This window comes from Sinocyclocheilus anshuiensis, unplaced genomic scaffold, assembly GCF_001515605.1.
Source record: "Sinocyclocheilus anshuiensis isolate Anshui unplaced genomic scaffold, SAMN03320099.WGS_v1.1 scaffold392, whole genome shotgun sequence".
Taxonomy (NCBI): domain Eukaryota; kingdom Metazoa; phylum Chordata; class Actinopteri; order Cypriniformes; family Cyprinidae; genus Sinocyclocheilus; species Sinocyclocheilus anshuiensis.
The window spans coordinates 4,667,442-4,681,215 of NW_015557091.1; the positions used below are offsets into that span (position 1 = coordinate 4,667,442).

A 13,774-nucleotide genomic window follows, 5' to 3' on the forward strand; every position below is an offset into this window, starting at 1 on the left:
TGTCTCTCTTCTTGTTTCGCCACAGGGTCCCCCTGGCCCACCTGGTCCCAGAGGTCCTCAAGGTCCTGCCGGTGCTGATGTAAGACCATCTCTCACCATTGAACATTTTATCCCATCAGCAAATCCATTAATTACACTACTTTGTTTAACTAAATGGCTCTAGCGTTAATGGTTTTCACGTATGCCTCTTAACAAATCGACTTATTTTATTGAAGGGTCCACAAGGTCCTCCTGGTGGAATAGGAGGAATGGGATCTGTAGGTGAGAAGGTAAGAGTATTCCCAGCTTCGGTGTTTATTCCCAAAAATATGGTGGCTATGGTCCTGTTTCAAATCTCTGTTACAGACTTCATTAATTTATTATTGGTGTCATCTTTTTGTCTGAATTAGTATAACAAAACGATTAATGCCTACATTACCGCAGTTCTGATAATCCCCCTCCATTTCACTGCTATTTGGCAGGCCCACAGGCCATCAATATTTAATGCTGTGGCTGGCTGTGGAGATGAATTTAGAATATGTAACAGGTCACCATGATGTTACATCCATTAGGAGCCAAACGTTATGTCCACTACAGCCCAGACCAGCTAGAAAACAACCAAGAAACAACATGCAGCTTTGTTTAGATAATAGTACTTATGATTCATTCCATTAGACTCTACTTGACATCTCCGATCTTCAGTCATTTTTCAAAAACATTGAAGATAGCGTATAAAGCAACAAAATGGCAGTGCTGCTAATTGTCTGAAGTTGAAGAGACTAGAGTTAAATTTAGAATTTCCATTAGTTTCCAAAATGTAAGTTCAACTTTAATTTCAGTATCATTTGTTTGCATTTTGCCTACTAGAATGCTAGAAATTCTGGATTTCCAGTCAAATGGAACATTATATAGCACAATTATATGGTGTTGTGTAATAACTTATAACTTGCAATATTTTTAACAGGGTGAGCAAGGAGAAGCTGGAAACCCTGGACCTCCTGGTGAGCCTGGACCTGGGGTAAGTTAAGTTTTCGAGAGAGATCTGTGTGATGGTGCAGGTAATCACTTCTTGTAAGCTTCTTGGGCTTTATTAATTGTCTCAAATTAAGCGGCCACACTAAGTGAGTCGCTAAATTGCAGGAATGATTCCAATAAAGGTGTTTACTTTCATCATATAATGAAATGCTTAATACGGTGATGTTTGCAATAAAATATTGCTCACTCTGTTGTCAGTTAACTTTATATCATGAATAAAATTTCCCTCAAACTTTTAGAATAAAGGTGTGCCGTGAGAAATATACTGTAACTCGTAATGTTCATTTATTGAAACTAATTTGAAAAAACAGCAGCTTCTGACACCAGAAATACATTAAAATATGACTTGTCCATTAACATGTTAAAAATGCCTGGTTGGTGCTCAGAAACCTTTTCGCCACAAAAACTTTGAGTAACATTGTAAGTGGACATCAGTGGGAAAAATCAGATGATTAAAGCTAAAAAGTTAACTTTGTTATTTTTGCAATATCTCAATTACAACCTGTCAAAACTCTAACCTGTCAATACCGACATGAATGGCTGATTAACTCTTTTGAATTGCTATATCAAAATGTAGAGCATGGCTGTACTCATTGTTCTCAGGGTGCTTTTGTTCATGGAGTGCCTCAGGGCTCTTTATTCTGCCCTTTCATCTTTGTTATATATGCTGCAGGGCCCAAAAGGTGAGAGAGGAGAGAAAGGTGAAGCTGGTCCCTCTGGTGCTGCTGGACCTGCAGGTCCCAAAGGACCCCCTGGAGATGATGGACCCAAGGGTAATCCTGTAAGTGTGACACAACAAGCATGAGGTCTTGTGCATGTATAAAAGGCATTAAAAGTTAAATGCCACTACAGCAATGAGGTGAGCCTTACTGAAAGAAAAAAAAAGTCATTTTAGATGGATTATGCTGATTAAATATGAGATTTACAACACTAATTAGAAATTATTTGAGTACTATATGCGTCCAAGATGAATAAAAGATTGTAATTCAATTGAAATGTCACTGTGCCTCCGACTGATACATTTAGTTTTGTAGGTCCTAATATTTGTTATGGACATTTAAGTTATTGACACATCACTCTGTTAAACCTGTGTTTTCAATCTGTTACTACAGGGCCCTGTTGGTTTTCCTGGAGACCCAGGTCCACCTGGTGAGCCAGGTGTTGCTGTAAGTGCCAAAATCCATCACTAAAAGTCCTGAAAATTATTATTATATTTTTTATTATTAAAAAAATGGTTGTTTCATGTATTTACCAGTGATTTTGAATTATTAAAATGTCTTTGCAGTGTAAATTGTCAGCAAGGCGTTTGCTTATTTTTTCAATTGTCAATTTATTTGTCTCTGAAATACTGTGGATTATCAGGGAATAGATGGAGGCCCAGGAGAAAGAGGAGATGATGGAGAGTCTGGTCAACCTGTGAGTATCAACAATATTTAGGTGGAATACCTTTGACTATAGTTTATTAAAAACATACTTTTTCAATTATATGTTTTTTCCTATAGTATAAGTATATATACAGTACAGATATGTAATAAATTAATAAACTGCTTTTGGATATGCGGAAGTCAGACATAATTGCCTGAGCCTACAGTGGCAGCCCATAAATTGCAGTCCTTATTAACATTTATTATAGTAATTAGGATTTTCCAGTGCAGGGAAATTGGTTAATTTACCATTAAATTCAATGTATCTGAATCTCCACGTTTACAAATGTGAACGTCTAGCGTTGAGAGTCTCATTGCGAGGCCCATTTATAAGCTACAGTTCTATGAAAATTTAATGAGGGGAGGTTTGTTTTGAGCAACAAACTTTCACAAAAATGCATACAGCTTCCCTTCCCTGATTAGAAGTTTATCCTTTTAAAATCAAATCAATTACACAGCTGAATAATTTTGCTAAATTGTATCCATCCTACACTGGCATGCTTTTGAAAACCCAGTGTCTCTTAATTGTGTTCAGTTAATTTCACAAAATTATAAAAGACAGTTTAGTTGTGAAAAGTTTAGTTTTAAACCTAAATTCTATTATCTACATTAGGCTGGTTCAGTTGTGTTGTTTTTGATTCAGTTTCTTCCTTCTCTCTGTTTTAGGGACCTCCCGGTCCCTCTGGAGAAGCTGGCCCACCAGGACCTCCTGGCAAAAGAGTATGTATAGTCTTCATCACTATTATATTTTAAGCAGCATCCATTTAGCAGGTTTTTTTGAACATCCCTGGCATGGAAAACAAGCTTTCTTAATGATCAATATTTTGTATTTTCCAAGGAATAGACAAAAGAGTATTTCTCACTAAGAATGGGACAATAAACTAAAACTGCTATTGATTTATTGATTGAAGATTCTGACCTGTGCAAAAGAATCACCATTTTTGTTTAAAAACTCATCCTCATCAGCACAGATGATCGGTTGTTTTCCCCCCCGGGTCGCACCGTTCAACGGCAAACCGAAAAAACAAAGTCCTTCCCAGGATGATGAATAGCGCATACTAAATCATCAGTCTGAAATCGAAAACAGCGTTTAAACGGCGTCGGAGCCAGAACTCATTTCCTCCACTGTAGTCCTACATCTCTCTCAGGATGAAAGAAGAAAATCAGTCCAGACGTTATATTGATCCTGGGCCTGTTTGAGTGACAGCGATGACGGGACGGCGGTGTAAAGGATGTTACAGAGGAAGAGGAAATATAACTGTCACATTTGGGACAGGAATTCGAAACCCTCTCCCACTGCCACATCAAGAGAAATTAGTTCTGCCAAATGGCACCTCATCGCCTCTCAGAAAATAGTGTTTCGCCAGTCACGAAAATGACGCATATTTTTTTCCGGATGGAAAAAGTTAACTTTTTCTATTTAGATTGTATTGAGGTGTTTCTCACGGCACTCTATCGAGCCGGCAAGTGAAATATTATTATTTCCTCTTGTCTTGTGCACAATATCAATTTTACTGTATTTACACTGAACTTGCAGTAGATCCTTTGTGATCTTCATTGATGCACAACATTATATACTTGTATTTTAAATGTATCACATTTTAATGTGGAAAGCACTATGAAACATTTAACTTAAAGTTCTTATCCTTAGTTTTACTTGAAGTTAACCTATTTTGTGTAATTGGCAATGGTTGATTGACAGCTAAGTAGGCAGTTTTTGCTGGGGTTGCGTGTTTCTGATATTTTGGACCTTGTATTTATTTAGTGTACCACTTTTGACTGGACCAGCCAGAATGGATGTTAATATGAGGTGTAAATAACTGCTGGACCCCCTATAGTACCACTTTGCAGTCTCTAGGGGTCATGGACCGTTTGGTAAAGACTGCTACTATAACTATCAGGCAAACAGTTCTGCTTGAATTTTATTAGCCAGCCCAAGCAGTGCTGTGCTATCCCATTATTCCTCCATAAAGCTTTATAGCATCTCTTTGCACACACACATCCATTATTCATGCAGAATGTAGAGAAAACACCACTCGCTTTCCTAATATGCTTGATGGAGCTTTTCCTGGAAAAATTATACATCCTATCAGCATATGCGGATAGCAATGGCTGACCGACTGTGGCTAGAGAAACTTCCATTTCATCAGCAAAGGTGTTTAAATCCTGCAAGAGGAAGACGGTCGCTGGAAGACTGATCTCGTGGAATTAAGTCTCCTGCATCAATAATTCTGGCTAGAGCTTATTTTGCATCAAACACAGGGACGTTCTGCTTTCTCAGCATTTTACCGACTGCGGTTGGAAATAAATATGGAGATTATGTTGCGTATTCTCTCTCTCTGTTTATTTCTTGGACTCTGTTCAGTCTTGGACCCAAGAGACTAGGGAGTCTATTAACTATCTTGGGAATTATTGAATTTGGTGAATCTTCCAGCTGTCATTAGTTGATTTCTTCCTGCTCTTCATTAAATTAAAATCACACAGGGGAGACCAGGGCAAATTGTCAAGCAGATATAAGGTCAAAAGTCCAATTAAACAAATGTATTTTCTCTAGCAGTAGTTTTATATGCTAATTTCAAACATTGACTTCAAAACTATCTTAAATTAGTTATTTATTATCACCCAACTAAAATATTTTTTTCCAACAACCTTGTTACGTAAACACTTCAAACAAGTTTTAAATATAAAAAGAAGGTAGATTTTAACTGAAAAGTTGAAATCTGTTGCCAGTGCAAGGGTATTTAAGCTTATAAATGTCAGACTGGGGCAAGCCGTCACATTTTATGTAGTAGAAATCCATATTTTTTTGTACGTTACCTGTAGCATTTTTGCTGTTTCATGAATTGTTTCAATTTTTTTCCTGAATGTAATGATAGACATGTTCAATAGCCATTGCTTTAAGGAAAATGTTTTAATAGCCAATGCTCTAAGGAAATATTCACTGAAGTAAAAATGTGACAACTAGCCGCAGTCAAGTTTACAAATAACAGAATGAGTATATGCTCACACAAAAGACCTTCAAGCGGATCCATCTGCCCATTACTAGCCATCTAGCAAGATCCCCGAAGTGCTACCGTGATGTCTGACCGTGACCTTTTTCCCATTTGTTTTATAGCCTAGCAGAGAAAAAATCTTAAATAAAACGTCCTTTTCTGTATCCGCAGGGACCCCCGGGGGCTCTTGGAGCTGAAGGCAGACAAGGAGAGAAGGGCGCCAAGGTAACGCATCGTTCCAAAACAATTCAGCCCAGGCACACACCGCAGCCTCCACTGCCATAATTAAAGCACAGCGAGCCATGGGAGAAAAGCACATCTCTGACAGAGTGACTCACTGTTAATACATGTGGAAAGATTGTCACTGTGGGACTGAAGTGTGTAGGCTGTTTTAGCTTTAGTTCATCAACTGAACCCTTATAATCTAAATTGCGTAGTTGAAGCATGCCGAGTGTTTTAATGTTGTGTTTCTTACCTTTAATGAGTCATTTATATAATATAATATAATATAATATAATATAATAATTATTATATAAATATATATATTTTTGATTTGATTATATAAATATATAACCTATTTTTGGTAAATAGAAAGTTGAGTAGGAAAAAAAAAAAATTTTTAATACAACAATGCAAAAGCTTGTTTATGTATAACAGTGACATTTTTGATCAGTTTTTTTGTATCCTTGCTGAATAGAGCTATTCATTTTTTTTTTTACATAATATTGACACTAAACATTTCAACTGTAGTGTGTACGCTTTCATTTATGCATTTTTTAATTAAATGTTTTTTTTTATAAAGGTTTTCTTTCTTTTTCAGTGATATTTCAGAAGACGTTGCATGTCAAATTTATGCATCAGAAATCTAAATAGTTTCTATATTCCTCTCTTCTCTTCAGGGTGAGGCAGGAGCTGAGGGTCCACCAGGTAAAACTGGGCCAGTTGGCCCTCAGGGCCCTCCTGGAAAGCCTGGTCCTGAAGGTCTACGAGGAATTCCTGGTCCTGTGGTGAGTTCCCATGTCATTCATCACCTAACTATCCATCATTATACATACACATATATACAGTGGCCCCAAATAGTATTTGGACACTTGAGATGCACTTAAAGTACTGTGAATTTAATATCATAATGTATATATAAAACCAAGTGGTGTCTGCAAATATATGATGTTTAACCTTTCCTCTAAACTTTCTCAAGCTCATGAATGTTAATTACGTGGCATGGCATTTTTCCAATAGTTCTAACTGATTACTACTCACCCATGCCAATGTTAGCGGCTTTTGCATTATCTTAAAATTGTCAGTGGACAAGGGCAGCTATGATTCTTTTCTTTACACTGCAGACAAGCAATGCAATGGAATTCATGCATTTTTAAGTGTGGCTTAAGTATTCAAATAATTTGTGCGGCCACTGAATAGCCTAAATGCACACACACAGGAACAGAATTATATGAAACACCTCACAGAATAATAAATCACCTCTCTTTGAGTTTACAATCTGTGTCTTTCTCTTGTACAAGCTGTATCTGTTTCTTGTCTATTTGAAAACACTTTTGTAGTATCTGGGCTATTAATCATTGTCCAGCCCACAGTAAATCAATGCCAGACCATAAGCAAAAAACAATGCAATAATGGCTGTTGTAATTGGATGGATTTTCACAGGGTGAACAAGGACTTCCTGGTGCTCCTGGACAAGACGGCCCACCTGGACCAATGGTAAGAAAAGAGACCCCGTTGCCCTTGCTCGTTCTTTCTATCTACCTTTCATCCTCTCTCTCTTTTCTATGTGTGTGTGTGTGTACATGTGGGTATATGTGCGCAAATTGAATTATCACTGTTGGTTCGTTGATATTTAGGGACCTCCTGGTCTCCCAGGCCTGAAAGGAGACCCCGGCTCTAAGGGTGAGAAGGTGAGTGACATTCTATTTCTTTTCCTGCCATTTTTATTAATGTGGTGTCTTACATTTCAGAGAGGCTCAAGGTCAAAGATAAAGACTAGACGTGGTCACTCCAGGAAGCCAAAGGAAAAGTTTCACAGCCAGGGGAAAAGTTTCAATATAATATACAGAAGTGTCTTTTTTTTTAATTATTTAAAAACCTTTTTATTTTAAGCATTATATACATTTAGGAATCCTCTTTGAATTCATTGCTGATTCTTAGATATTGAGTCATTAATTAAAAAAAATATTAATGTTATTTTATACATAATTATAGTGTTTTGTTGTCTTTTGTTGTCACAAGTTGGAGTAATATATATATATATATATACAGTGGGTACGGAAAGTATTCAGACCCCCTTAAATTTTTCACTCTTTGTTATATTGCAGCCATTTGCTAAAATCATTTAAGTTAATTTATTTATTTTTTCATATTTAGCCATGTAAATGTATTTATTTATATAATGTAAATAATATAATCATGACATTTTTCCAGTTATTTCATTTTTTTTTTTTTACATTTTCGTGTTTTTGTCTGATTTATTTTTCATACTTAGCCATGAAAATTAATTTATGTATAAAATATTTAATGCATTGTTTAAATTTGTATTTTTTTTCCATGATTAGCATGAAACAATTTTTATTTATTCATATAATTTAAATAATATATCATGTAGTTATTTCTTTAGTTCATTTTTTCCCAGTTAATTTAGTTTTTAATTTATACATTTTATTTTGCCTTTGTTTTATTTTCAGTTATTTTAGTTTTTTGTATTTTGTATTTTTTTAGTATTTTGTCTTTTTTTTTAATACTTTTTAATGATTAGTTTTTTACATTCATTCATTGATTTTTATATTATTTTTTATTCTTATTTTTTTTACATTTTATTTTTTCTTATTAATTTATAAAAACTTTGGTACAATGTGAATTCATTGTCTTTGATCATTTGGTTGTTGGGTCCAGGCTCTGTGCATAAAAAATTGCTGTCTCTACATTTTGCTTAAAAGTTGACCATCAGATCTTCTGACCTGTGACATACACTATCATATGTGTTTTTCTTCCAGGGTCACCCCGGTCTTATCGGTCTCATCGGACCCCCCGGTGAGCAGGGAGAGAAGGGAGATCGGGGTTTGCCTGGTCCTCAGGGCACTGCTGGCAGCAAGGGTGATTCGGTGAGTCACTAATGATTTATTTGTCCTTTCCACCCCACCACACAACTAATGTCATACCTCCAGCAGTGCACCTATCAGGACTTCTCCTCCTGTAATGCTTGCAAATTAAAGTAACGACTGACTGAAACAATAACATCTGCACTTATTGCATCTGCGTACATCATCATAATCGTGTTATGGATGAAGCTGTCATGAAAGGTTCTCAGAGCCAGCGGTAATTCTATTACACCAGACGTTCCCATCAAACACCAGTGCGATTACATTTTTTCACAGTCGAACTGTGAAATGTTTGTTTTTCTTTGCCTCATTGAAGAACCATACAACACCTATCCAATGCAGTCAAACGTTTCAGTAAATATATAGAAAACCTTTGAAAGTTGATGGAATAAACAATTAGAAATTGCATTGGTCCGCCTTTTTCAGTGGTTTAAAGCAATGCAACTTTAAATGTATTCTGATTAAGCTTAATGAAATTGTAGTCTCCCCTTCTGTGAGTTTGAAAAAAAATGAAAACGATCCCATCTCACTAACGTTTCCCACTAGACTTGCGATCTGTTGCTGCGTTTAGTAACAGAGGCTGCATTTCTCCCCACAGAATTAACTCAAAAGTCCTTGACTCTAATGGAGTGTAATGATCAGTGTGTAATACACACCAGAGGATTATGATTAGCAAGAGTCATTTTCACCTCTGTGACAAACGAATTGCAATTTTAAAGACAATTCTTTGAGAGAAAATAAATCTCATCTTTACAAATGAATCACATGAAGTGCTTTCTAACCTGCTGCTCTTTAAACTGTAGGGTATCAGTGGTGCTTCTGGTCCGTTTGGTCCACCTGGTCCTCCTGGATTGCCTGTGAGTCTTTGCTCTGTTGCTGGCATCTTGCATTCAGTGTTGTGCTGTCGTCAGATTGAACAGTTTCTGAAATTGTTGTCACGTGATCTATTTAAACCATTAAAATAAAAGAGCTATCAGATATGTTAAAATTAAGACAGCATGAAAAGTAATACATTTTAAATACATCAGATTATTCGTAAAATTGTAATTTTGGACTGCCCCACCTCAACAGTCTTGCCAATATTGACTGTATTCATCATTAAAATTTATACAAGTTTCAGAATTTTGACATACACTATCGTTCAAATGTTTGGCATCAGTAAGATTTAATTTTTATTTACCAAGGACACATTCAGTTGAGTAAAAGTGACTGTAAAGGCATTTATAATGTTACAAAAGATTATATTTCAAACAAATTCTGTTGTTTTTAACTTTCTATTCATCAAGAAATCCTTAAAATTATTAGAATGATTTCTGAAGGATCATGTGACACTGAAGACTGCTGAAAATTCAGCTTTGCCATCACAGGAATAAATGAAATGATTTCAAATAAATTAGAAAACAGTTATTTTTAATTGTGATTATATTTAACAATATTTCTGTTTTTACTGTATTTTTAATAAATGCCTTGGTGAGCGTAAGAGACTTCTTTCAAAAATAGTTAAAAATCATACAGACTTCAAACTTTTGGACGGTAATGTGAATTGATATTTCATTTTGGAACAAATAGACATTTTTTTTAAATGAATGATCTGATTCTTCTCAAATTCTACACAAATTGTAATTTTAACTATATTTGGCTGGCTCAACACTTTTATATATATATATATATATATATCTATATATATATATATATATATATATATTAGGGTCCACAAGGGCCAAAGGGATCCAAGGGTTCGACTGTAAGTACCACTTTATCACCAATCAATTCGAAGGGCTTGTTATAATGATAATGAGAAAAGGGCTTATGATTTTTAAATGTTCTTCCTGCAGGGTACTGCTGGTCAAAAGGGAGACACCGGCTCAGCTGGACCTCCTGGTCCTCCTGTAAGTGAACTTCTGCCCGCTTCAAGGTTTTTTTTAATTATATAAAATGCAAAAGGCTCATGGAGCGTACACTCATTTTCTCATTCCGTAGGGTCCTCCTGGTGAGATCATCCAGCCTCTGCCTATCCAGATGCCCAAGAAGTCCCGTCGCTCCATCGACATGCAAGCGGATGAGGCCGGCACCATGCTGGACTACGGAGAGGGCATGGAAGATATCTTCAGCTCCTTGAATAACCTCAAACAGGACATCGAGCGCATGAAGTACCCCATGGGCACGCAAAACAACCCCACACGAAGCTGTAAAGACCTACAGCTCGCTCACCCAGAATTCCCAGATGGTAAGCGAACGTGGTGGAGGGTAAAGGAGACACTGTCGAACAGATAAATCAGGAAAACATGCAGCGTTTGCTGGTTTCCAAGCTACTCAGTAGGTATTGGCTGTGCTTCTAAAATTCTAAGCCTGTCACTCAGGAGGATTTGAATAACAGCAGCAGCAGTCGACGGCTGATTGGGAAGATGTTTAGCATTCTGCGGACTCCAGCAAGAGCTAACCTCTCCCTCCCAAATCATGGCTTACAAAATGCCAGCTCTTACACTGACCTTTCAGAGCTGGTTTTACCGCACTCGCATTAGCCTGCTATTTTTTTTACACAATGCAGCGCCACTGCTGATGCCCGTGAAGTGTGTGATTTTAGCTGCGGAAATTAATAGAAAGCCCGGCAGAGATGCGAGGATATCTTCGTGTATGATCTAAATGATTTCCTACTGTACCTGTGGTCATTATAGATAATGATATCTGATGGGTTTTTTCTCTCAGGTGAATACTACATCGATCCCAACCAGGGATGCTCCGGGGACTCCTTCAAAGTGTACTGCAACTTCACAGCGGGAGGCGAGACCTGCATCTTCCCTGATAAAAAGTCAAATGGAGTGAGTGGCATTCTGAAACCCCCTAAGGATGAACTGGCCAATAACAGCCAGACAAGATCACAACATCTTACCTCTGTCACATACAATGGGTTTTCTCCTAAAGACCATAGGAGTGTTTGAATCAGTCACTTCAAAGAGATGTTTTTAGCGTGATTGTTAGTTTTTGGAGGTGTAGATCCAAACACATCGTTCCCCTTAAAGGGTGAATCTTATGACATTATCCAGGTCACTTTCACCTCAAGAAAATGACATTATCCAGGTCACTTTCACCTCAAGAAAGAAAGGAAGGAGGGAGGGAGGGAGGGAGGGAGGGAGGGGTGTAACGGTACACAAACATGACAGTACGGTACGTACTAAACATAAATGCTTTTTTTTTTTAACAATGGTTTACTGAACAAATTGCTCTTTCTTTAAATAAATTCAATTATAATTACAATTTTCGTAGGGATAAAAATCTTAAAAAAGGGAGTCCTTTTACATTACTATAAGGTTACAATTAACAACAGAGCCCAAACTTAAATTCAATTACTATTTATTTTTAACTATAATAATCAACACTCTAATTAAAAAGTTGTATGCAAACATGTTTTTAAATTAACTTCTAAATTATACAATTTCTATTTGTTGAAATATAATAATTTACAGTCATAACTTGTTTCATAAAATATTTATTTAAACATATACATTACATAATTAAGACATCACTTACAGGTAAAGTAAAAATAATCAAGTATAGTCTAATATTTCGCAAAATGCTCTTTACTAGACGTCATTCTCTAGCAAATAACGAGCTGTAGACACTGATGACTTGCCTGAGGTAAACGAAACTCTACGTGACGTTTTGTTTACAAGCTGTTTTAATGACGTCTTTCCGTGGTTGAAACACTGATTGAGCGATTACGTGAGGGGTGAGATGTTCATTCATGTATATTTCGCGTTAAAACTAGTAATAAAGAAGAAGGAGTGATCACACTCACTCTCGCTCCGTGCTGCTGTCTAGAACTGAGTATACGGCGATATATACTGTATATTGTCTTTGGAGTGAAATATGACCTAGATATGTTTTTGAGAGATTTTGGGAGATTCATTTAAAATGTAAATATGCACTCATACAACAGTGTATTTTTTTTTTTTGCATTAGTTTAAATGTTTTGTCTTTGCAACAGCTAGTTATGTTCAGATCCGAAAAATCATGACTTTTTTTTTAATAAGATCAAATCTGAGTGGAAACCTCATTCTCAACATTAAAATAATCTGCTTTTCTCATGCTTTGTTAAACAAAGCCGTATATTTCAGTGAGATGGTTTTTCATTTCATTCCAATTGTTGGAACAGATGCTGTATGAAAAATAGCTGGGTTTAATTTTATTTCATTTTCTGCTAAAGTAAATTTGCTGTTCATTTTAAACTATGCGCACAGCTGGTCTTTTGCCGCTATGTTTTTTTTTTTCACATTTATCTTTGTGTCATCTTTAAGGTGAGAATATCTTCATGGCCCAAAGAGGTTCCTGGCTCCTGGTTCAGTGAATTTAAGCGTGGCAAAATAGTAAGTGCACTCTCTCGTTCTTCTTTCATCTTCTCCTTTATGAAAAACACCATCTTGTCCTTCGACAACTTAAAGGACCTGAGTGGTCTGCTTGGTCTTTTTTCTTTACTCAACCAATGGACAGACACCAGTAAGAGCACAGCTTTTAAAAGATGCTGTCACTGCAGCCCTGGATCCATCAACAAGCCGAGCACACCCACAAACACACATACTCACCGCATTTATATTTGATGCAGTTGAGAGTTATAAAGGCGCCGCTGCACCTCTGTGAAACATGCCGGCGTTATGTTTCTGGTGTCTGTTCAGACTGTTTTCTACTTTGTCAGAAGAAATGGTTTTTCTATTATTCAGAGTTCCAACTTTACCAGTTTTAAATCAATGTATTGGTGTCTTTGAATTTTTTTGTTTTATTATTCAGAGTTCCAAATTTACTAGTTTAAAATCATTTTATTAGTGCCATTGAAAACCAGTGACTTGCTTTAACGTTAATACCTAACGATTTTTTCCTCATCTTATAAGAACTGATTATGAATAAAATTGCAACTTATTAACACAAAAAGATAAACCTAGACAAAAATTATATTATATTATATTATATTATATTATATTATATTTAGTGCTTAATCGCATCCAAAATAAAAGTTTTTGTTTGCATAATATATGTGTGTGTTGTGTATATTTATTATGCATATATAAATACACACACATACAGTATATATTTTGAAAATATTTACATGCATTTACATTTCTATATTTATATTCATATAATTGATATTATAAATAAATATATTACAATAAAATTTTTCTGAAATATATACATGCATGTGTGTGTATTTATATATACATAATAAATATACACAGCACACATACAT

At 35.9% G+C, this 13,774-nt stretch overlaps 1 protein-coding gene across 1 annotated transcript in view; it reads left to right on the forward strand.

Annotated features, from left to right (window-relative positions):
* Window positions 1-13,774, forward strand: part of col11a1a (collagen, type XI, alpha 1a) — a 78,609-nt gene that overhangs the window by 62,901 nt on the left and 1,934 nt on the right. The window contains exons 48-65 of the mRNA XM_016472165.1: window positions 26-79; window positions 216-269; window positions 944-997; window positions 1,688-1,795; window positions 2,127-2,180; window positions 2,377-2,430; window positions 3,105-3,158; window positions 5,603-5,656; window positions 6,331-6,438; window positions 7,094-7,147; window positions 7,288-7,341; window positions 8,434-8,541; window positions 9,342-9,395; window positions 10,247-10,282; window positions 10,374-10,427; window positions 10,519-10,765; window positions 11,245-11,357; window positions 12,834-12,902. Of these exons, the coding sequence (XP_016327651.1) occupies window positions 26-79; window positions 216-269; window positions 944-997; window positions 1,688-1,795; window positions 2,127-2,180; window positions 2,377-2,430; window positions 3,105-3,158; window positions 5,603-5,656; window positions 6,331-6,438; window positions 7,094-7,147; window positions 7,288-7,341; window positions 8,434-8,541; window positions 9,342-9,395; window positions 10,247-10,282; window positions 10,374-10,427; window positions 10,519-10,765; window positions 11,245-11,357; window positions 12,834-12,902 (1,383 nt within the window). The remainder of the gene's footprint in view (window positions 1-25; window positions 80-215; window positions 270-943; window positions 998-1,687; window positions 1,796-2,126; window positions 2,181-2,376; window positions 2,431-3,104; window positions 3,159-5,602; window positions 5,657-6,330; window positions 6,439-7,093; window positions 7,148-7,287; window positions 7,342-8,433; window positions 8,542-9,341; window positions 9,396-10,246; window positions 10,283-10,373; window positions 10,428-10,518; window positions 10,766-11,244; window positions 11,358-12,833; window positions 12,903-13,774) is intronic.